Source organism: Mustelus asterias, chromosome 2 (genome assembly GCF_964213995.1).
Source record: "Mustelus asterias chromosome 2, sMusAst1.hap1.1, whole genome shotgun sequence".
NCBI classification, from domain to species: domain Eukaryota; kingdom Metazoa; phylum Chordata; class Chondrichthyes; order Carcharhiniformes; family Triakidae; genus Mustelus; species Mustelus asterias.
The window spans coordinates 35,209,439-35,231,678 of record NC_135802.1 but is presented as its reverse complement, the minus strand read 5'-3'; the positions used below and the strand labels follow the sequence as shown (position 1 = coordinate 35,231,678).

The following is a 22,240-nucleotide window of genomic DNA, read 5'->3' as shown; positions in this document are numbered from 1 at the left end:
CAATAAAATTTGGAATTAAAAGTCTACTGATGACCAGGAAACCATTGTCGATTGTCGTAAAGAAACCCAACTGGTTCACTAACGTCCTTTAGGGAAGGAAAGCTGTTATCTTTACCTGGGCTGGTCTAGATGTGACTCCAAACCCACAATAATGTGGTTGACTCTTAAATGCCCTCAGGGCTGGCCTAGTCAGCAACGCCCACATCCCATGAATGAATAAAAATAAAATGGGGCAGAATTTTACATCCCTCTGTGGTTGGGGTTGTAGGAGGGTGGTGGCTATAACATTCTTCAGAGTTCCACTGGACTCTTGCCAGGCCCAACTTGTCGGCCATTTTACAGTGGGACAAGCAAGATCCAGGCCTTGTCCCAATTGAGGCTTTTACGTGACCACATAAGGACCATTTCCAACTCTGCCTCTATTTTCTGGCTGGTGGGAAGGATTCAGGAGCAGGGGGAGGCCTGCTCAGGCGTTGGTGAGAAGATGGTTGTGGGGAGGGGGTGGGGGTGTGCCTCCATCAACAAACTCCTTTCAACTTCGGTCATTCCCATTCTTCCTACAAAAGATCTAGCCCTAGTGGGTGCTTCCTCCCCTCATCTTCTCCACCAATACCCCCAAACCCCTCTCCCCACCCCTCTATGCATCACCTCCCCTCCCAGCCCTGAGATTCCTACACTTCCCTGGCCCTGGAATCCTGGGACTTCAGACTCTTGGGGACTGCCTGCAGTTCCAGTCCTCTCCACTGCAGCTTCTGGTGCTGCCGAGTCTAGAGAGCTGCTGGCCAATCAGATTGGCTACCAGCTCCCTGAGGTGGGACTTTCTCCCGGGTGAGGGACAATCCCATCCGCAGTCAATTGACGCTTATTGGAGCGAGGAGTGGCTGCAGGACAGGCAATATCAGCGGCGTTGGAATCGCCACCGACTACCCAGATGGTGGGAAGGGAAGCTCCATCATCTGAAAAATCCTGGTCATGAAGTTGTTAAAGTAATTCCAAAATTAAAATATGTCATCACACACACAGTGATGACATATATATCAGACATGCAGGTCATACAATCATAGAATCTCTACAGTGCAGGAGAGGCCATATGGCCCATTGCATCTGCATCAACTCTCTGATAGAGTATCTTACCCAGGCCCTCTCCCCACCCTATACCTGTACCCCACACAGTTACCATGGCTAATCCATCTAACCTACACATCTTGAGACACTAAGGCCAGAATTCTACTGCCTCACCCACCCCGATTCCGGTCACAGAACGGAAATCTCTATTGGCCTCTAAGGGGCAATTTAGCATGGCCAATCCACCTAACCCGCACATCTTTGGAGTGTGGGGGGAAACTGGAGCACCCGGAGGAAACCCACACAGACACGGGGAGAATGTACAGACTCCACACAGACAGTGACCCAAGGCTGGAATTGAACCCGGGTCCCCGGCGCTGTGAGGTAGCAGTGCTAACCACTGTGCCACTATGCTGCCCATAACAACGGTGCCCAACATGGGACACAAACCCACGACCCTGAGATTAAGAGTGTCATGCTCTTGTACAATGATGCTACTAGGATTATGAATTTCCAATGCTCATGTTTGTTTGAGTTATATGATGATAATATTCATAATATTAACAACAGGCAAAAAAATTCAGATTGATCTTCCCAATCGAAAGCAACCACAAAAAGACCGAACATTGAAGAAATGTCAAAAGAATTAATAAGTGAATACCCCAGGGGAGTACACTGTTTCTCTGCCAACCACAAACCCATGGGATTGAGACTGTATCCAACTGCTGCTATGTTGCTTCACAATGAAAATGCAATCAAATCCTTCATTGAAAGCGCTGGAAATACTCCATCTTTGATTAGAAACGTTAAATGCGTTTCTCTTTCCACAAGTGCTTGATGGATATTACTGTTTCTGTTTTTATTTCAGATTTCCAGCATCCGTGGTATTTTGCTTTTCAAATCAGTCACCGCACAGGACATTATTATGCTGAATTATAGCGAGTGTCACTTTCTGGAGAAGAGTAACATTGTGGCTAATTTATGGACTCTTCCTGGTACAAGGCCTGGAATTTGAGTTCAAATCCAAATCTGGAAATATACATCTGGCATCAGTAAAAGTGATGGTGAAGCTGTTATGATAGTTGAGAAGATCTAATTTAATATCCTTTTAGGGGCCTGAACTTGCCATCCTTACGTTCTTAAAGATGACAGTGCCACCAATCGGCGCTGGAAGGGACATTTTCAATCAACTCTTCAACTGTGTATCTACAACGGCAGCTGATAGTCTCCAGCCCTTCCCCCAATACCCAGCGGTAAAATCCATGAGTGAACCATTATTGATGGGAGAACTGCAATGAGCAATCAAATGGATAGGAAGCAACAAAACCTGTGGCCCCGAGCTCCTCAAAGCTGATGGCGGGGAGGCTTTTGTTCACATCAAGACTCCATACGCTGACCTTACAGAAGATAGGGCGACACAGTGGCATAGTGGTTAGCACTGCTGCCTCACAGCGCCAGGTTCAATTCCAGCCTCGGGTCACTCTGTGCGGAGTCTGCACATTCTCCCCGTGTCTGCGTGGGTTTCCTCTGGGTGCTCAGGTTTCTGCCCACAGTCCAAAGATGTGTGGGTTACATTGATTGGCCATGCTAAATTGATCCTAGTGTCAGGGGATTAGCAGGGTAAATATGTGGAGGTACAGGAGTAGGGCCTGGGTGGGATTGTGGTCGGTGCTTACTTGATGGGCCAAATGGCCTCCTTCCGCACTGTAGGGATTCTATGATCTGGGAGGAAAAATAACTCACTCCTCACATGGACAGAAGGACATCAGGAATGCAACAATTATAACTAACTTTAAGAAGGAAACTAAACCACGCTGTGGAGCTATCAAGGTATTTTCCTCTTGTTCTTGGCAGGGAAAATCCTGATATGCATTCTCCTGCATTGTATTCTCCTGAATCATCCACTTCCTGTTAGTAAGGAAATCCTCTCAGAGACACAACGTGGCTTCAGACCTTCCAGATAAACCTCTGACATGGTTGCCAAATAATCCAGGAAAAATGTTGAGAGTTCCGGCCTTGGGTGACTGTCTATGTGGAGTCTGCACATTCTCCCCGTGCCTGTGTGGGTTTCCTCTGGGTGCTCTGGTTTCCTCCCACACTCCAAAGATGTGCCAGTTAAGTGGATTGGCCATTCTAAATTGACCCTAAATTGTCCCAAGGTATATAGGTTAGTGGGGTAAATACGTGGGGTTACGGGGTAAGCCTGGGGAAGAGTCGCTGCAGATTTGATGTGCTGAATGGCCTCCTTCTGCATTGTAGTGATTCTATGAACAACATCAGGAACACTTTGTTGCATTCATTGACCTAACCAAAGCATTTAACACAGTAAATCGTGAGGCTCTGAGGATTGTATGTCAAAGCTTTGCATGCCAAGGAAACTCCACAATCCTACAACTGCTTCATGATGATTTAACTGCCTTGAGTTGGACGCCTTGAAAATTTCCAGCCAGGCCCAGCAAGGCTGTGTGATAGTCCCCAGATTATTTACAGTTTAGCTGCCTATTCACCTCATCGGAGATCAAATGCCCTCTGGTGTGAGTATTAAAATACCATCTAATGAAAAACACTTCTACCGTGGTCACCTCCATGTCAAAACTAGCCAAACACCATTGACATGCATGATCTACAGTTGGCGGGTGACTGCAGTGTTGTTGCCCACTCTGCACCAGATTTGAAAGTCACTCTCGATCTCTTCAATTCTGCGTACAAGAAACTCAGCCTGTCCTTGAATGTTGCCAAAGTAAACCTCTTACATCAACCCACACCTGGCCAGCCAAACATTCCACCTCCCCCTGTGTGATGAAGGAGAGACTGTGGAACGTGCTGAGTACTTCCCATACCTTGGCAGCCACCTCTCTCGAAAGGCCTCCATTGACTGAGGAGATCCAACACTCGATCTGCAGCGCCAGCTCAGTCTTTTACAAACTACGGCCGTGAGTGATTGACAACAAAGACCTCTGCAAGGCAACAAAGGTCCTAGTGTACAGAGCAGTTGTCGGCACCACATTCTCATACTGCAGTGAGACCTGGCCTGTGGGTCAGCAACACATCAGAGTACGAAGAACAGAGAAAGTTACATCAGTGGAACAGGCCCTTTGGCCCTCCAAGCCTGCAACGACCATGCTGCCCATCTGAATTAAAACTCCCTACCCTTCCAGGAATCATATCCCTCTATTCCCATCCTATTCATTTATTTGTCAAGACACCCCTTAAAAGTCACTATCATATCCACTTCTACTACCTCCCCCAGCAGCGAGTTCCAGGCACTCCACCACCCTCTGTGTAAAAACCTTGCCCCTCACACCTTATACCTATGCCCCCTAGTAATTGACTCCTCCATCCTGGGAAAAAGCTTCTGATTATCCACTCTGTCCATGCCCCTCATAATCTTGTAGACTTCAGTACTCGAGAAATCCAGTCAACATTGCCTCCTCCATATCTTCCAGATCCAATGGGAGAAGCATTGAACAAATGCTAGTGTCCTTCCCCAGCTTTATACGCATTCAGGCAAAACTCTTGAAAAACCTACTTTGATGGACTGGACACCATGTCCAAATGACTGAAAGGTAGCTCTCCGGCAGGCCCCGTTTTCTCAACTTTCAAATGGACAGTCTTCCAAAAAAACCACCTCAAAGATAATTTAAAGCTCTCCTTTCCCATATTCCACAGCAGGTATCATGTTAGTCAAATCAAGAGAATGTCATCCGCACTTTCTAACAGATTGTTGCACCCAGGGATTGTTTGAAACAATTACAATTTCATATTGATGTGTTGGAAAACAATTCGAACTGATTAAATCTGTCCCATTGAGTCTTCTCACACAATAAAGCGATTCCGAGTCTCTCATGAAAGCTGTTAACACCCAAGAGTGCACAACAAGGCTTCTTAAACTGGTTTAAGACACATTTTGGTCATAATTCGTTTATTACTTAACAGAAGATTTCAGTTGAGACTATCTTTCACTTAATTACATTTAAGTTAAGGGTTTACAGGTGGCACGAGTTTATTCAAGCAAAAGGATTTGCGATTAATCTCTTTAATGATCCACATTAGAGCCTCAGATTATTTTACATGTGTTAATGCCTCTGTTAAAACAGCAAACAGAGGGAGGCCATGTGAATGCTTAAGCACCCGCTGACTAATATTGGCAACAGTCATTTCCAGGTATATATTGTAGAAATGCGATCAGCTTTAAATGAGGATGTTGCTCTTTCGCAAACATTCCTTGTTAATGTATTTGTGTTCTCATACTTCGAAAGCTGATGGATTCTCGGATTGTGCAGCGCAAGAGTGAATAACTCCTGGGAATTAAATTGATCGAATGTTCTTTGCTGAAGACCAGAATGACAGAATTCCAGACTTAAAATCCAAACCTTATCGGGGCCCATCAATGAGGCAATGCTCCTATAATGCACATTTGCGACACAGGGTAACAAGATACTGACCAGTTAAACAATTTTAGTGTGAATTCTGGACCTCTCCATATTCGCATCTCTGGAGTATAAGAACTTGTAACTCCACAAGTCTTGTCAAAATATATGTTTAAACTTGTTAAATTCTTCCTTGATTGTCTGACATCTGGACCCCATTCCTGGCCCGTGGCTTTCTCTTTCATGTCATGTTTGGTCTCTAGAGGCTGGATTTTAAATCATGCGGTGCTGGTGGGCATTGAGAGACCCAAAGGACCAACGCACCACCAGTAAAAGATTAGTTTGAACTGGTCTCCATACTAGGGAACAGCTTTTGTTAAACTGGTCTGCTAGTTCTTTGATAGTTTTTAAAAAAGTCTTGTGTCTGCCAACACGGTGGGCCAAAAGGACAGAAAATCAGAATAGTCTTTCCCCATTCTGTCTTGAAAGGACTGTCCAGGTCTCAGTTATTCCAGACTCTTTCATTTGATTATAAATTAATATGCTACTGGAGTTCTCCTGGTGCTATGCATAGGTTTAACATTACAAGGGGCTCAGGAGTCAACGAACCAACATCTTCCTGATATGGCTGGACAAGGGGAGGCGATGGCCTAGCGGTATTATCGCGAGACTATTAATCCAGAAACTCAGCTAATGTTCTGGGAACCCAGGTTCGATCCTGCAGATGGTGGAATTTGAATTCAATAAAAAATATCTGGAATTAAAAATCTAATGGTGACCGTGAAATCATTGTCGATTGTCAGAAAAAAACCCGTCTGATTTACTGATGTCCTTGAGGGAAGGAAATCTGCTGTCTGGTCTGGCTTACACGTGACTCCAGAGCAAAGTGGTTGACTTTCAACTGCCCTCTGAAATGGAGGGCAGTTAGGAATGGGCAATAAATGCTGTATAAGTTTAACAACACCAGGTTAAAGTCCAACAGGTTTATTTGGTAGCAAAAGCCACACCAGCTACCAAATAAACCTGTTGGACTTTAACCTGGTGTTGTTAAACTTCTTACTGTGTTTACCCCAGTCCAACGCCGGCATCTCCACATCAATAAATGCTGGCCAGCCAGCGGCACCCATGTCCCACGAATGAATAAAAAAAAAATTACCTCCGCTGAATGTGCAGACTTCACTGTGGTGTTTAGACTATCACAAATCTTTGACAAAGTCATTGACATGAATCCTAAGATAAAGAATCTATTTTCTCATCTCTCGGATGTTTAATGACCGGCTTAAGCATCTAGAGACGACAAGAAAAAGATTGTGCCTTTAACACAGCAATACACCGTAAGGTGCTCCAAAGGAGCGATGACCAAAGAAAAGTTGACACCACATATGGGGTTAGGTTGCTTGCTTGAGGAGGGAGGTTATAAGCAGCATCTTAGAAGAAAGACGGGGGTAGAGATAAAGAGGTGGAGAGGATTAGGGAAGGAATTTCAGAGCTTAAGGCTGCGGCAGCTGAAGGTAAGGCCACTGATCATGAAGGAAAGAAATTTGATGGTGCACAAGAGGCCGGAATTAAAAGAGAATTTACAGAGTGTTTCTCACACTTAATCACAAACGGATAGGGCCTCTTCTTACCTTCTATACTTCATCAGCTTTCTGAACTGTTTCTCTGATTGGCTTGTTCTTAAAATATTGGCAAAATCCAAGGGGGAAATCCATGAACTATGAAAAAGACTAATAATCAAACTGGTCAACAATTGAAGTCTTTCTTGATTTGGAGTCAGGAATGACGCAGTGTGTTAATGGCTCAGAGGGAGAGATGGCTGACAAGGTATTTTAGTTTTCCATCTAGGCGGTATTTACTACTCACACCAGAGGGCAATTGATCTTTGATGGGGTAAATAGCCACTGTCAGGTAAATTGTGAATAGTATGGGGGATATCACACAACCTTGTTCGACCCCGGTCAAGATTTTAAAGGTGCCCTCTTTCAGATCTCCCACTCACGACAGCTGCAGTCATAAACCAACTGTCGGTTTGTGACAAAGTTTCTTGGACATTGAAATCTCTGGAGCACAATCCACAGAGCCTCATGATTTACCGAGTCAAATGCTTTGGTCAGGTCAATGAATCATAGAATCATAGAATCCTACAGTGCAGAAAGAGGCCATTCGGCCCATCGTGTCTGCACTGACCACAATCCCACCTAGCCCCTATCCCCATAGCCCCACATATTTACCCTGGCTAATCCCCTAACACTGAGGGCCAATTTATCATGGCCAATCAACCTAACCCGCACATCTTTGAACTGTGGGAGGAAACCGGAGCACTCGGAGGAAACCCACGCAGACACGAGGAGAACGCGCAAACTCCACACAGACAGTGACCCAAGTTGGGAATCGAACCTGGGTCCCTGGCGCTGTGAGGCAGCAGTGCTAACCACTGTGCCACCGTGCTGCCCTGGTGTTGTCATTGGCATTTTTCTTTGGATTTGTCTGGCAACAAAGACCACAATGTGAAGACCACGTCAGAGGTTCCTCTGGAAGATCTGAAGTCACACTATGTCTCGAGAAGGATTTTCTCAGCCGCAGGAAGTAGCCGAGTTAGGAGATGTGTCAGGATTTCCCCTACTCTGGAGAAGAGAAATATACCTCGATAGTTTCCACAGCATGATTTATCTCCCTTTTTAAAGAGAGTTACAATTGTCGCATTCCTGAAGTTGTGGGGAGGGGTAAGTTCTCTCTCCTCCTAGGTATGGGAGTTCATGGAGTCATGATAACAACAAAATCCCGCCAGCTTTAAAGGTCATACCTTGGTGGCCAACTCTCTCAAGAGGCCACCATTAATGAAGAGATCCAACACCGGGTCAACTGCACCAGCTCAGTCCTCTACAAATGAAAGCAATGAGTGTTTCACAGTAAAGACGTCCGCAAGTCAACTAACGTCCTAGTATATGCAGCGGTTGTTGTCACCGCGTTCTTGTACTGTATTGAGATCTGATTCTGCATCAGCAATACATCAGAGCTTGAGATTATAGAATCCCTACAGTACAGAAGGAGGCCACAATCCCACCCAGGTCCTATTCCTGTCACCCCACACAGTTACCCCACTGATCCCCCTGACACTAGGGTCAATGTTAGTATGGCCAATCAATCTAACCTGCACATCTTTAGACTGGGAACAAACCGGAGCACTCGGAGGAAACCCGCGCAGACACGGGGCAAAGGTGCAAACTACACACAGACAGTAATCAAGGCCGGAATTGAACCTGGGTCCCTGGGTCTCTGGTACTGTGAGGCAGCAATGCTAACCACTGTGTCACCATTGCATCAATTCCTCTGTCACATTCTCTGGGTTTAATGATCAAGCAAATGCCAGTGTCCTTCTTGAAGCCAGCTCCACAAGCATTCAAGCAAAACTCATGTAAAAATCAACTACCATGGACTGGACACTATGTCCAGATGGCTGAATAGTGTCTTCCCTGCCAGGTCCTGTTTTCTCAATCCTCAAGTGGTCAACGTTCCAGAGGAAGACAAAGAGAGACTTTGAAGATTCTCTGAAGCTCTCTTGGAAGTGCAGCAGCATTGATCTTAATGAGTGCGAGGGGCTTGCTGCCAATCATTCAAAGTCCATCAAGCTGCAACATTCTTTGAGTCATAACGTCTTAGTGAAGAGGCAGAGTGATGGGGGAGAAGGAAAGAAAAGGAAGCAAATCCCACACTCTGGATCCCACTAACTTGTGGAACATGCTGCCCCATTGGGCCAAAGATCTGTAGGTTGACAATTGGCCAGTTCAGTCACATGAAGGCCCATGGCACAAACCTGAGTCTCCAAGTAGACTCCATCCTCCCACCCAGGGACAGCTACTGACCACATAGATTTCAGCATAAAATTCTGAGCTGATTATTAAAACCACTGCAATTTTTGATTACCTTCCAGGCTGAAGATTTGTATAATCCTTGGTATCATTCCAAAGTTTCCTATTGTGTTCGTGCATAAATAGAAATGTGACTAATCTCGACAAATAGGGAAAGTAAAATTTAAGGATGATTTTGTGTCGGGAGAACGGCAGGGTAACCACCTCACATTATGGGAAGTGGGGATCATTTGTTTTCGGTTGGACAGAGATTTATACAAATGTATACTGAGCAGATCAATCTCACCACCATTCAGACAGAATGTTCCCATGGTGGGGGAGCCCAGAACGAGGGATCAAAGTTTGAAGATAAGGGGTAAACCTTTTATGACTGAGGTGAAGAGAAATTTCTTCACCCAGAGGGTAGTGAATGTGTGAAATTCACTACCACAGAATGTAGTTGAGGCCAAAACATTGTGTGATTTCAAGAAGAAATTAGATATAGCTCTTGGGGCTAAAGGGATCAAGGGATATGGGGGGGAAGGGGGATCAGAATATTGATTTTGAGGATCAGTCATGATCAAAATGAATGGTGGAGCAGGCTCGAAGAGCCGAATGGCCTACTCCTGCTTCTAGTTTCTGCGTTTCGCTCTCGACTTCTCCTCTGTTGCTAATTTACCAGATTGTTATCTGAAATCCAGTAATGGATGAGCAGAAATTTCCTCCAATGATATATTGGAAAGACTGAAGCTACTATTTCAGTCTCCACTCCAATCTTTCTTCCTTAGACCATAAGACCATAAGATATAGGAGCAGAATGAGGTAATTCAGCCCATCCAATCTGATCCGCCATTCAATAATGGCTGATAAGTTAGCTACAGACTTCATCCATTTCCCTGGCAACACTCTCGAGATTAAGCTGATCTGTTGGCAATCTTGTTGTCACATTTGATCCTGAGATGGCCTTCTGACCTCATAGTTGCACCATCACTTAAGACTGTCTATTTCCATCTCTGTAATATCATCCGACTTCACCCCCATCACAACTGATCTGCTGCTGAAACCCTCATTCATGCCTTTTCTCCCTCTAGACTTGACCATTCGGACACCCTGGTTGGTCTCCATCCTTCTACTCTCCATAAACTTGAGCTCATCCACAACCCTGCTGTCCAATGTCTAAACTCACAGCAAGTCTCATTTCCTATCACTCTGCGCTCATTGGCTCACATTGGCTCCTGCTTGAGTATGATCATGATTTTAAAATTCTCATTTTTTTTTTACAAATCCTTCCCTGGCCTTGCCCCTCCCTATCTCTGTAATCTCCTCCAGTCTCACAACCTTCCGAGATATTAGCGCTCCTCTAATTCTGGCCTCTTGTGCATTCAGGATTTTAACTGGCATTAATCTGGAACTCTCAGGGACCCGGGTTCGATTCCCGGCTTGGGTGACTGTGTGGAGTTTGCACGTTCTCCCCTGTCTGCGTGGGTTTCCTCCGGGTGCTCTGGTTTCCTCCCACAGTCTGAAAGGTTAGGCGCATTGACCCGAACAGGCGCCGGAGTGTGGCGACTAGGGGAATTTCACAGTAACTTCATTGCAGTGTTAATGTGAGCCTTACTTGTGACTAATAAATACATTTTAACTTTAACTTCTCTCTGGCTCAGAAGGCACTTGAGGCGAGGTCATTGAATATTCTTAGGCAGAGGTTGATAGATTCCCTTGCTGGACTAGAATCTAAGGTTATCAGGGGGTAGATGGGAATGTGGAAAAGAGCAGCCATGCCCTTATTGAATGGTGGAGCCAGGATTGAGGGGCCAACTGGTCTCCTTCTGCTCCTATTTTGCATATTAGTATACACAGTGGCACAGTGGTAAGCACTGCTGCCTCACAGCACCAGGGACCCGGGTTTGATTCCCGGCTTGGGTCACTGTCTGTGTGGAGTCTGCACATTCTCCCTGTGACTGCATGGGTTTCCTCCGGGTGCTCCAGTTTCTTCCCACAGTCGCAAATGTGCAGGTTAGGTGGATTGGCCATGCTAAATTGCTCTTTAATGTCAGGGGGACTAGCTAGGGTAAATGCATGGGGTTATGGGGATAAGGCCTGGATGGGATTGTGGTTGGTGCAGATTCAGTGGGCTAAATAGCCTTCTTATGCAATGTATGATTCTATGATCATTGGTGGTCATGTCTTCAGTTGCCTAGGTCCCAACCTCTGGAATTCCCTCCCTACATTTTCCCATTTTGTTACCTCCCTTTCCAGCTTTTGCTCGACTGACCTAACATTTCCCTATGTGGGGAAGTGTCATGCTTTGTTTTATAAGCTCCTGGGAAGTGTCTCCATTACGTGAAAGATACTTTATGAATAAAGGTTGTTTTTGTTGCCAATGGCCTATTGAAGATAATAAATGAAGACTGGCATTAGAAGAGTGTGATCTTCTCATTCCTATTGACAGGAAGGTTAATTATATGAGGTGTTTTTATTTTTTTGTGGCATTTTGTGCCTAATATTTACTCACCTTATATTTCAAAATGTATACGGCAAAAAAATACCATTGATAACAAAAAATACAATCCGTTCAACCACGGATAACTTTTGTGCTTTTACCATGAGGCCTCAGTTGTCTGGAGGAGGGATGGTGTGGTAAGTTGATCCATTTATTTGATGCAAGTCGCTTTTTTGTATACCATTAACTAAAAAGAATTGCATATTTAGGATACGATCTTACCGGCTGTTCATGCCCCACTGCCACTGCAAGTGAGGACGGAGAATTTGGCACCCAGCCAAATCACCGTTCACTGCAGCAGGACCAGAAAATCCCGCCGGCATGAACAGCCGGAAAATTCCACCCTTAAATAGATGACTCTTTCCAATGTCGGGATCTGTAGAATTTTAGCCTCCAGTAGGTCAGATTTCTAACTTCTAACTATGGAGATCAATTCTAATTCGGAGTAGCAATTTGTACTACTTTCGCAGACATGGACAAAGCAACAATTGTGCCCTCTAAAGTTAGGGTTCCAAGGAACAAACGAGTTTGAAGAACTGCACGGTGGCACAGTGGTTAGCACTACTGCACCAGGGACCCAGGTTCGATTCCAGCTTTGGGTGACCGCCTGTGTGTGGAGATGGCATGTTTTCCCCTTCTCTGTGCAGGTTTTCTCCAGGTGCTCTGGTTTCTCTGCTCTCCCACACTCCGAAGATGTGTGGGTTAGGTGGATTGGCCATGCTAAATTGCCCCTTCAGGTCAGGGAGATTAGCAGGGTAAGTATGTGGGGTTACGGGGATTGGGTGGGATTGTTGGTGCAGGCTCGATGGGCCGAATGTAGAGATTCTAACAACTTTCATATCAAGCATTTATTTTTTAAAGGAGCATTTTTGGTGACATATTTAAAGCAAAAGATTGTTTTAAGCAATGTACCTTTGGTTGTTTATTCTTTTCTTTCACAGTTATCCAGTCTTCGCCATTGGAGCTGACATCCACTTTGTAGGTTTGGACGTAATACTCCCGCTGTGTTTCTTTGGAGACGGCTCCTTGCGTTGCTATGGCAGAGACGTGCTGCAGGAATCCCAGATCCACCTACAGCAATCAAAAGCAGCCGCAGCTTGTTAAAGATTCCTATAACTTGTTACATTACACAGCAATGCTGGTCATCTGGTGAAGAAAATATACTCTTTCGGCGCAAACTCTCATTAATGTTTCCAAGCAGGCGAGTGAGATTTTAAATATTAAAACTAAAGTTTGTCTGGTGATTCAGTGATGAGTTTCTCACTCATGTGTGTTTGCTACAGCGCGTGCATAGGGCAAAAATGCAGTGTGTTACCATTCACTGTTTATGTGCAGTTTGTCTTTCTGCAATGGATTTCATTCACTGGAAGCCCTGGTTTATTTATTCATGGATTCACTATTCACTTGATTGTCAGTTCTGTGAGTTCCCGAGGATCTGACATCAATGTGCCGTCCATTTAACCTTCCCAGATTACCTAAACAAGGAGGCCCTCAAGATGTTCAGCTGAAGTGAAGCTTACCTGTGTGTCTGGCTCAACTAAAGCTGCAGCAATTTATGAACTCAAAAGGATTTCTGCCCCAACCTTTGGGTAGAAATCCCCCCATTAAAGTCATCTAGCTTCAGAGTCGAACCATAGTATCCCTACAGTGCAGAAGGAGGCCATTCAGCCCATCAAGTCTTCACCGACTCTCGGAAAGAATATCTTGCCCAGTCCCTCCCCTACGCCCTATCCCATAATCCCATGCATTTACCATGGCTAATCCACCTAACCAACACATCTTTGGACACTAAGGGAAATTTTGCATAGCCAATCCACCTAACCCGCACATCTTTGGAGTGTGGGAGGAAACCGGGGCAACCGGAGGAAACCCACGCAGACATGAGGCAAATGTGCAAACTCCATACAGTCACCAAGGCTGGAATCGAACCCAGAGCCCTGGTGTTGTGCGGCAGCAGTGCTAACCACAGTGTCACTAGACAAAGAACAAAGGAAAGTACAGCACAGCAACAGGCCCTTTGGCCCTCCAAGCCTGTGCCGATCATGATGCCCTAACTAAATTAAAAACAAACTTCTGTCCTTATTTGGTCCAAATCCCTCTATTCCCTCCCTATTCATGTACCCATCAGATGCATCTTAAATTTTGCTAATGTGCCTGCTTCTATCACCTCCTCTGGCAGTGGGTTCCAGGCACACACCACTCTCTGCATGAAAAATGTCCCCCGCACATCTCCCTTAAACTTTCCCCCCTCACCTTGAATCTGTGCCCCTTGTAATTGACACTTCCATCCTGGGAAAAAGCCTCTGACTATCCATCTTGTCTATGCCCTGATAATTTTGTAAACCTCTATCAGGTCTCCCCTCAGCCTTCGTCTTTCCAGTGAAAACAATCCTAGTTTATTCAACCCCTCCTCATAGTCAACACCCTCGAGACCAGGCAACATCCTGGTTGATGCACATCAATTGGACACGAGGCTCGAAGCTTCAGTAAAAGAAGGCTTTTATTAACTAACAATGAAGCTATCAGAACTTTAACACACTATCCCAGACTGAAGGGGTCCCGTCCGAGCAGGGACTCTTATACCTCTCCCAGGAGGCGGAGCCCGACTGGGATGTGCCACAACAGTAACAAACACAGGTGTAACAACCCCACCCTAACCCAACAGCAACATTAGTACAATCCCACAGTAACCTATATACATTCCTGTAGTACTGGCCAGCCCTGGCTCAGTACTATCCAGTGGGAACCAACGATGGTTCACCACACTGGTGAACCTTCTTTGCACTCTCTCCAAAGCTTCCACGTCCTCCTGGTAGTGTGGTGACCAGAACTGCATGCAATACACCAAATGCGGCCTCACCAAGGTTTTATAATAATTGCAACATGATTTCCCAACTCTTATACCTAATGCTCTGGCTGATGAAGGCAAGCATGCCATATGCCTTCTTAAATCACCTCAAGGGCTTTGTCAGTTTTTAGATGCCGAGACCTATCGTGTGCATCCTTTTAACTAAGTTTACAATTTCCCTCATCGTTCATGGTTCCCAAATCCTGCCATTAATTTTTGTGGGGATATGCCTGTCCTGCACTTCAAGCGTGTCTCTGTGTGTCTCTGTAGATGAGCAAAGGAACTCCATAATACCAAATACTGCAGAGAAGTCTACTCCTAATCAGCTCTCCTGGTAGGAAAGAACAATGTAGAAGAATTTGACCATGGGGAGCTCCAAACAAGGGCATGAGAAACAATTATTCAAAACAAATCTTTTATTTATTCACCATCTCCAACAATATTCTACACTTCATTTGCCTTTCGCATTGCCCAAGCGTACGATTCTACATGAAGTTCCAATTAATATGGCATTAAGAAAATGCAGTTGACATTTGGCCTGAGAAGCAGTTCAGTGGGAGTCTTGCCTATGTGTGCAAGTCACACATCTGGTCATCATTTGGCTTCACATACGAGGGAAATGAAACATAAATGCTACTGCCCTTTGCAGAGTTCAGGCTGCGACGTATTGTTAACTACCTGGATTGCAGAAGGGCACACAGCTGAGAAACGCAATGCAGAAGATGCACTATTTCCTCTGGACCTCAACTGCTGTGAGACAGGGGAGCCGAATTGTAAATGTGATATAATAGGAGCTAATAAAGATATTTATGGTTCGGCCAAGCAGATAATCCATCATTTTGACACAGTGGGTACTGAGCTAAAGATTTTTTAATGCATTGGCATCTCACAGTAGTTAACTTTTATACAGTCACTCAGGTATGAGCTGGACTCCATTTGCTTTGAGAATTTTTGGAAGGATTTCTTCTTGCATGCTGAATTTTGATTTGAGGTCTGACACCAGTTCAAAAGGTAAGTCTGAAAATTAAAATGGGGAAGACCATGCGAGGAATGAAATCAACTGGAGCATTGTTAGTATTGTCTGGATCACTTATTCTAGCTTAATTCTTAATGACCACAGCCAAATACATAAATGCATTATTTTTTCAGCTGGGTAGGTGGATGAATAGGTCACAGTCTCCTCTTTGACTTCTGACCCCTGTGTGCTATTCCAAAATGCAACAAATAGGAGTTGAATTTACTAAGGAAATTTGTCCTCAAGGCTATTCACTCAGTGGTTGATGTAATGAGGGACAACATAGCTAGTGGATTAAAGCAGAGTTACCACCTCAGTGGGAAATCTCTGACAACATTTGCCTCGCTTGAAAACTCCAATGGTGCACTGACATTCATTGCCTCTCCCTAGTTAACCTGAAATGTCCACGGTTCCCGTGTTGTCCACACCCCTGCACCACTGCTGTTCTCAAACTGTTGGGGAAAAGGACAAGGACAGACCTTTAGACAGCACCCACTGATGCTCATCCTTAGAACAGAAGACAGGCCATGGTGTTCATCTTATATGTGGAGGCTCGTAGATGTAAACCCAAGTTCTAACACGCCACCATGTAGCAGACATTTCTGGCTCATATTTCCATTGTTTCACAAAAAATTAACACAGAGAGGTCTCTGGCTTCCTCGTGGCTCAGTATTTCTCGAGGTAAAACTTTTGTTCATGCGTAGCTGGTTTGGGTCTCAGCATGAGGATTTCCAGAAAACTGTTCTAATCCCGGCCCAGCTGGGACTTGAGGTCAATGCAACACTTCAGTGTTCAGTTTTATCTGGCTTCCTTTGGATTCAATTGGATCAGATGGAGTTCAATATTGCAGCCGCTACTCAGGAAGTACTTCCTTGGTTGAAGGAATTGGAAGGAACGGGGGGGGAATAATTTGATTAAAAGGCCCCATAGAAATAGAATCAAAAGAAGGAGGCCAGAAGAAGGAAGCACTGAAGGAGGCCATACGGCCCTTTGAAGGAGCTATCCAATTAGTCCCATACCACTGTTCTTTCCCCAAAGCTTTGCAAATGTTTCCTTCATCTAACAGGTACCTTTTAGATGGTTTTAATGAATCTGGTTCCACCACCCTTTCAGGCAAAGCATTTCAGATTAGAAAAACTCACTTGATTAAAAAAAATCTACTCCTCTGTCCTGGTTTCTTATGCCAAAGCTGATGCATTGCTTTGAATTTAGTAAGTCACGTTTGTTACAAATGGTGGAATTTAATACTCTCCCCAGTGGTGAGTTTGGTGGTGGGGGGGGATTTAATCAGTTGAGTGATGGGAACCCTGCTGCCTTCACTCCTTTGCTGTGGTTAAGTCCGTGACAGGAAGACCCGTGTTCGGCCTACTTGCTCCATCACGGATTGAGGCCTTTAAGGGGATAACGGCACTCTGTGCCTGACTGAGCGATATGGCAACAGCCAGCCTCCCACCCTTGTTGCCAATCCAACTCCAGCCTTTCCCCCATGACCCTACCCCATGAACATCGGTGACCACTGCAGCTTGTATGAAATAAAATAAGGGACACTTTAACTGCTGGGCGGGTGAGTTGCTGGAGACTGTGAGGGCAATATCGTGTCAGGAACCATGAGAACAAGGCAATAGCCTAGTGGTATTATCACTAAACTATTAATCCAGAAACTCAGCGAATGTTCTGGGGACCCAGGTTCAAATCACGGTAGATGGCGGAATTTGAATTCAATAAAAAATATCTGGAATTAAGAATCTACTGATGACCATGAAACGATTGTCGATTGTCGAAAAAACCCACCTGGTTCACTAATGTTCTTTAGGAAGGAAATCTGCCGTTCTTACCTGGTCTGGCCTACATGTAGTTTTTTTATGTTTCTATAGCCTAGTAATCGCTAAGGTAGGGACATGTTCAGCACAACTTTGTGGGCTGAAGGGCCTGTATTGTGCTGTAGTTTTTCTATGTTTCTATGTTTCTACATGTGACTCCAGAGCCACAGTAATGTGGTTGACTCTCAACTGTCCTTGGGCAAGTAGGGATGGGCAATAAATACTGGCCAGCCAGTGACGCCCCTGTCCCATGAATGAATATTAAAAAAACACATTGCAATGTGATGCAGCTGTGTAGGGAAAAGGGGTGACTGGGAAAGTCTATTTCTTCCAAACCTCCATTGTTGTGGGGAAACAAGATTCATCTGGACGTCAGAACATATCAACTTGGGATTTCCTCAAGATTCCAGCTTCCTGCCCTCTGAAATCCTTCCAGCTGTATCAAATTCCTGCATAGGGCTTAGCTCATCTTCCATCCTTAAAGATCTGACATCGCTTTTGTGCTGCCTGGATATAGAACCTATCATATATCAAACCCTTAACATTAGTCTTTATCTTTCACTTATCATAAGCCTGCCATTGATGTTTGAAGACGTTCGAATAACTTCAAAGCATGTAGTTGTTCTGAGCAACTCCAGTCCGAAGAGCATTATACAATACTCCAAGTAGTTTTGTAATAGTCTATTTAAAAGTAAGGGGCTTTAAGCATGTTGGGGTAGTTGCTGTGCTCACTTCTGGGCATACAAAAAAATCCAAAAAGGACCCAATTTCAAGGTTCCATACTTTATCAGTACCTAAATTACAGGCACTGTCACGTTGCTGTAGGCAACTTTGCAGGCGTTTTGAGTGACCACCAAAAGCGGTTGTTAGGCCTCTGCTGTATGGGGTGGCATAGTGACACAGTGGTTAGCACCGCTGCCTCACAGTGCCAGTGATCTGGGTTCGATTCCCGGCTTGGGTCACTGTCTGTGCGGAGTCTGCACATTCTCTCCGTGTCTGTGCAGGTTTCCTCCGGGTGCTCTGGTTTCCTCCCAAGGTGTGCTGGTTAGGTGCATTGCCCATGCTAAATTCTCCCTCAGTGTACCCAAACAGGCGCCGGAGAGTGGTGACTGGAGGATTTTCACAGTAACGTCATTGCAGTGTTAATGTAAGCCTATTTGTGACACTGATAAATAAACTTTAACCTTTAATTAGGGACCCTTCTAAATTACTACAAATGGAACAGGTGCCGAGCCTGTCCCACTCAAAACCTTCCAATGCGATGCCAATGAAAGTCACACTATTGAAGAAAATTTTTTAATTTAGAATGTTAGATCCATAGAATCCTACAGTGCAGGAGGAGGCCATTCGGCCCATTGGGTCTGCACTGACCACAATCCCACCCAGACCCTACCCCCATAGCCCCATGCATTTACCCTAGTTAGTCCCCCTGACACTAAGGGGCAATTTAGCATGGCCAATCCACGTAACTCACACACCTTTGGATTGTAGGAGGAAGCCGGAGCACCCGGAGGAACCCCTCGCAGACACGGGGAGAACGTGCAAACTCCACACAGACAGTAACCGAAGTGGGTCCCTGGCGCTGTGTGGTAGCAGTGCTAACCATTGTGGCACTGTGCTGCCCAGGTGAAGGATGCTGATTAAATGTCAACCCACAGCACATTGTGGCCGAGGCTAAAAACATGCAGGTTCCAGGTAGGCATTTGTATTTGAAAAATAAGTTGGAAGGTTTTACATCCACTTCGAAGATGATCTCATAACTGCACTGACACCATTAGACTGAAAGGGCACATTCCCTCTGATCAATGTGCTATCAACATCCGTCATCTAGCAGCAACAAGCTACTTCTTTGAAGCTCCACAACATTCAATGCATTTCTAAAAATTACTTGAGTCGGGAAAATGTATTTGTTGCACACAATTTAGAGATCTTTTTCTTCAAAAATATAACCCGGGCAAGCTGAGAAAAGGAAGATGTTCTCTTTCAGGTTTTTTCAGATGAAAGGAAGCGTGTTGTGTCCGGTGATTTACATTTGTTGGCCACTTATATGAAAGGGCATTGTGTCCATGAAATGATTCATCAAGATGATGTTACATTGTCACTGAGTTAAAATCCTGGAACTCACTATCTCAGCATCAATACAGGAGCATGTTCACCCCACAGACTACAGCCGGTTAAGAAGGCAGCTTATCCTTATTTTCTCAACAGCAATAAATGCCATCTTTTCCTTACAACACCCCCCACCGCCCCGCCCCCGCCAAGAATTAATTTTTTAAAAATAATTTAAGTGTGACAGTGATAATTTTGGATGTGATCTATGTGCGCACATTGTTGAAGGTGGCAGGGCAGTTTGAGTCAGTGGTCAAAAAAAAAGTACAAGGAGTCCTGAGCTTTATAGAGTACAAAAGGGGCAGCATGGTAGTTAGCCCTGATGCCTCACAGCTCCAGGGACCCGGCTTCGATTCTGGCCTTGGGTGACTGTCTGTGTGGAGTTTGCACGTTCTGCCCGTGTCTGTGTGGGTTTCGTCTGGGTGCTCCGGTTTCCTCCCTCATTTCAAAGATGGGGAGATTAGGTGGATTTCAATCATAGGATCCTACAGTGCAGAAGGAGGCCATTCAGCCCATCGACAACCACAATCCCGCACAGGCCCTGTCCCCGTTATCCCATAATCCCAGGCATTTACCCAAGCTAATCCCCCTGACACTAAGGGGCAATTTTAACATGGCCAATCCACCTAACCCGCACGTCTTTGGACTGTGGGAGGAAACCGGAGCACCCGGAGGAAACCCACGCAGACACAGGGAGAATGTGTAAACTCCACACAGACAGTGACCCAAGGTGGGAATCGAACCCAGGCGCTGTAAGGCACTGGAAAGGGTGCAGAGGAGATTCACCAGGATGTTGCCTGGACTGGAGTGTTTCACCTCTGAGGAGAGGCTGGTTAGGCTGAGATTGTTTTCCTTCGAGCAGGGAAGGCTGAGGGGGGCGGAGACATCATTGAGGTATACAAAATCATGAAGGACATAGATAGGGTAAATGGGAAGAAACCTTTCCTCTTTGTGGAGGGGTCAATAATCAGGGGCCTAGATTTAAGGTGAGGAGCAGGGGATTTAGAGGGGACTTGAGGAAAATTGTTTTTACCAGGAGGGTGGTGAGAATCTGGAACTCACTGCCTGTGGTGGTAGAGGCAGGAACCCTCACAACATTTATATGAGCACTTGAAACATCACAGCATACAAAGCTATGGATCAAGTGCTGGAAAGTGGGATTGGAATAGATAGGTGCTTAATGGCCCCGCAGAAATAATGGGCTGAAAGGCCTCTTTCTGTGCTGTAAAACTCTATGGCCATTTCCTGATTCCGGGGCGGGTGAGGTTCCCAGAAATCCCCGTTGGCCACGGGCAGGATTTTACGATCTCGCCGGAGCAAGGCTGTAAAGTCCCGCCCTATGACTATGGTTAGGATCTGGAATGCAGTCCCTGAGAGAGTGACAAAGGCAGATTCAACTGTAGCTTCCAAGAGTGTATTGGACAAGTACCGAATGATATTAAAAAAAGAGTAGGGTTTATGGGGACAGGGAGCTGGTACAGATGCGACAAGTTGAATGGCCTCCTTCTGTGCTGTCACCATTCTATGATTATCTGTGTGTTTTTAACAAATTTGAAAAAGGGTTGTCGAAAAGTTTTTCACAAAGGTGGTCTCCCATCATGACGTGGATGGAAGAATGTGGTTCCACCATCGCATACCTTGAACATATTAGTAATGGGAAAAGACATAACAAAGTAAAAAGTCAATTTTACAAAACACTGAATAAGTGGCTGATTGTAATGAAATGCTAATCCTCTGGCATGTCAAAAATGGCCTCAAATCAGAATCAATATAGAATAATTCAGTAATGAATTTCATGTTTACCTTTCCTTGGGCCTCCAGTTAAGGATTAATGATAATGGTGTTTTAAATTATAAAGTCAATACAAAAAGCAGAATTAGACCTGAAACTAAAAACAGATGTGGGATCTCTTACCCCTGACAGCTGATTTGTTCTGGGGATTAGGCCTGACTGTGACATTACAGCTATTACCAACCTTAATTCTTTGCGATACTTTTGAGTAAGAATACATTTGTTTTTCTCTGTGAAATTCGTTGGCACGGTTTAAAACAATGACCAACCTATTCACAGAGAGAGAATAACTCTGACAACTGCACTGTTTCCAATACCAAAATAGTTGCAAAGTGATTTAAGGGGCTACTGTCTACCCCAGTGGGAAGATTCAGAAGAGGCTGAGTTTTAGGAGCAGTCGCAACAGCCTCCCAGAAAGCCCTCATTGCCATTGTGTCATGCTGGTCACGAGAGCGAATTCACGAGGGCAACAGAAATTGTGAATTGATCCAAATCTTTTTTTTATCATTACGTTGCAACTGAGGCTATAATGACAAATGTGATGGCTTTACTGGCAGACACCGTCGCTGGACTTCTACCATCTCGCCCACCACAGAATCGGAGCGGGCGAGGGACGGACAATGGAAATGTCCACTGACCTCGGGCGAAGCCGTAAAATCCTGCCCCTTTTCTACAGTGTATTTGATTTGATTTATTATTGTCACATGTATTGGTATAAGTGAAAAGTATTGTCTCTTGCGGCTGTACAAAGCATACTGTTCATAGAGTATATAGGGGAGAAGGAAAGGAGAGAGTGCAGAATGTAATGTTACAGTCATAGCTAAGGTGCAGAGAAAGATCAGTTTAATATAAGATAGGTCCAATCAAAATGGAA

At 45.0% G+C, this 22,240-nt stretch overlaps 1 protein-coding gene across 3 annotated transcripts in view; it reads right to left on the bottom strand.

Annotated features, from left to right (window-relative positions):
• The window catches only part of nrp1a (neuropilin 1a), a 223,176-nt gene that overhangs the window by 67,259 nt on the left and 133,677 nt on the right, over positions 1 to 22,240 (bottom strand). For all 3 annotated transcript variants that reach the window (XM_078233256.1, XM_078233272.1, XM_078233263.1), the window contains exon 8: positions 12,696 to 12,854. In XM_078233256.1, coding sequence (XP_078089382.1) covers positions 12,696 to 12,854 — 159 coding nt within the window. The remainder of the gene's footprint in view (positions 1 to 12,695; positions 12,855 to 22,240) is intronic.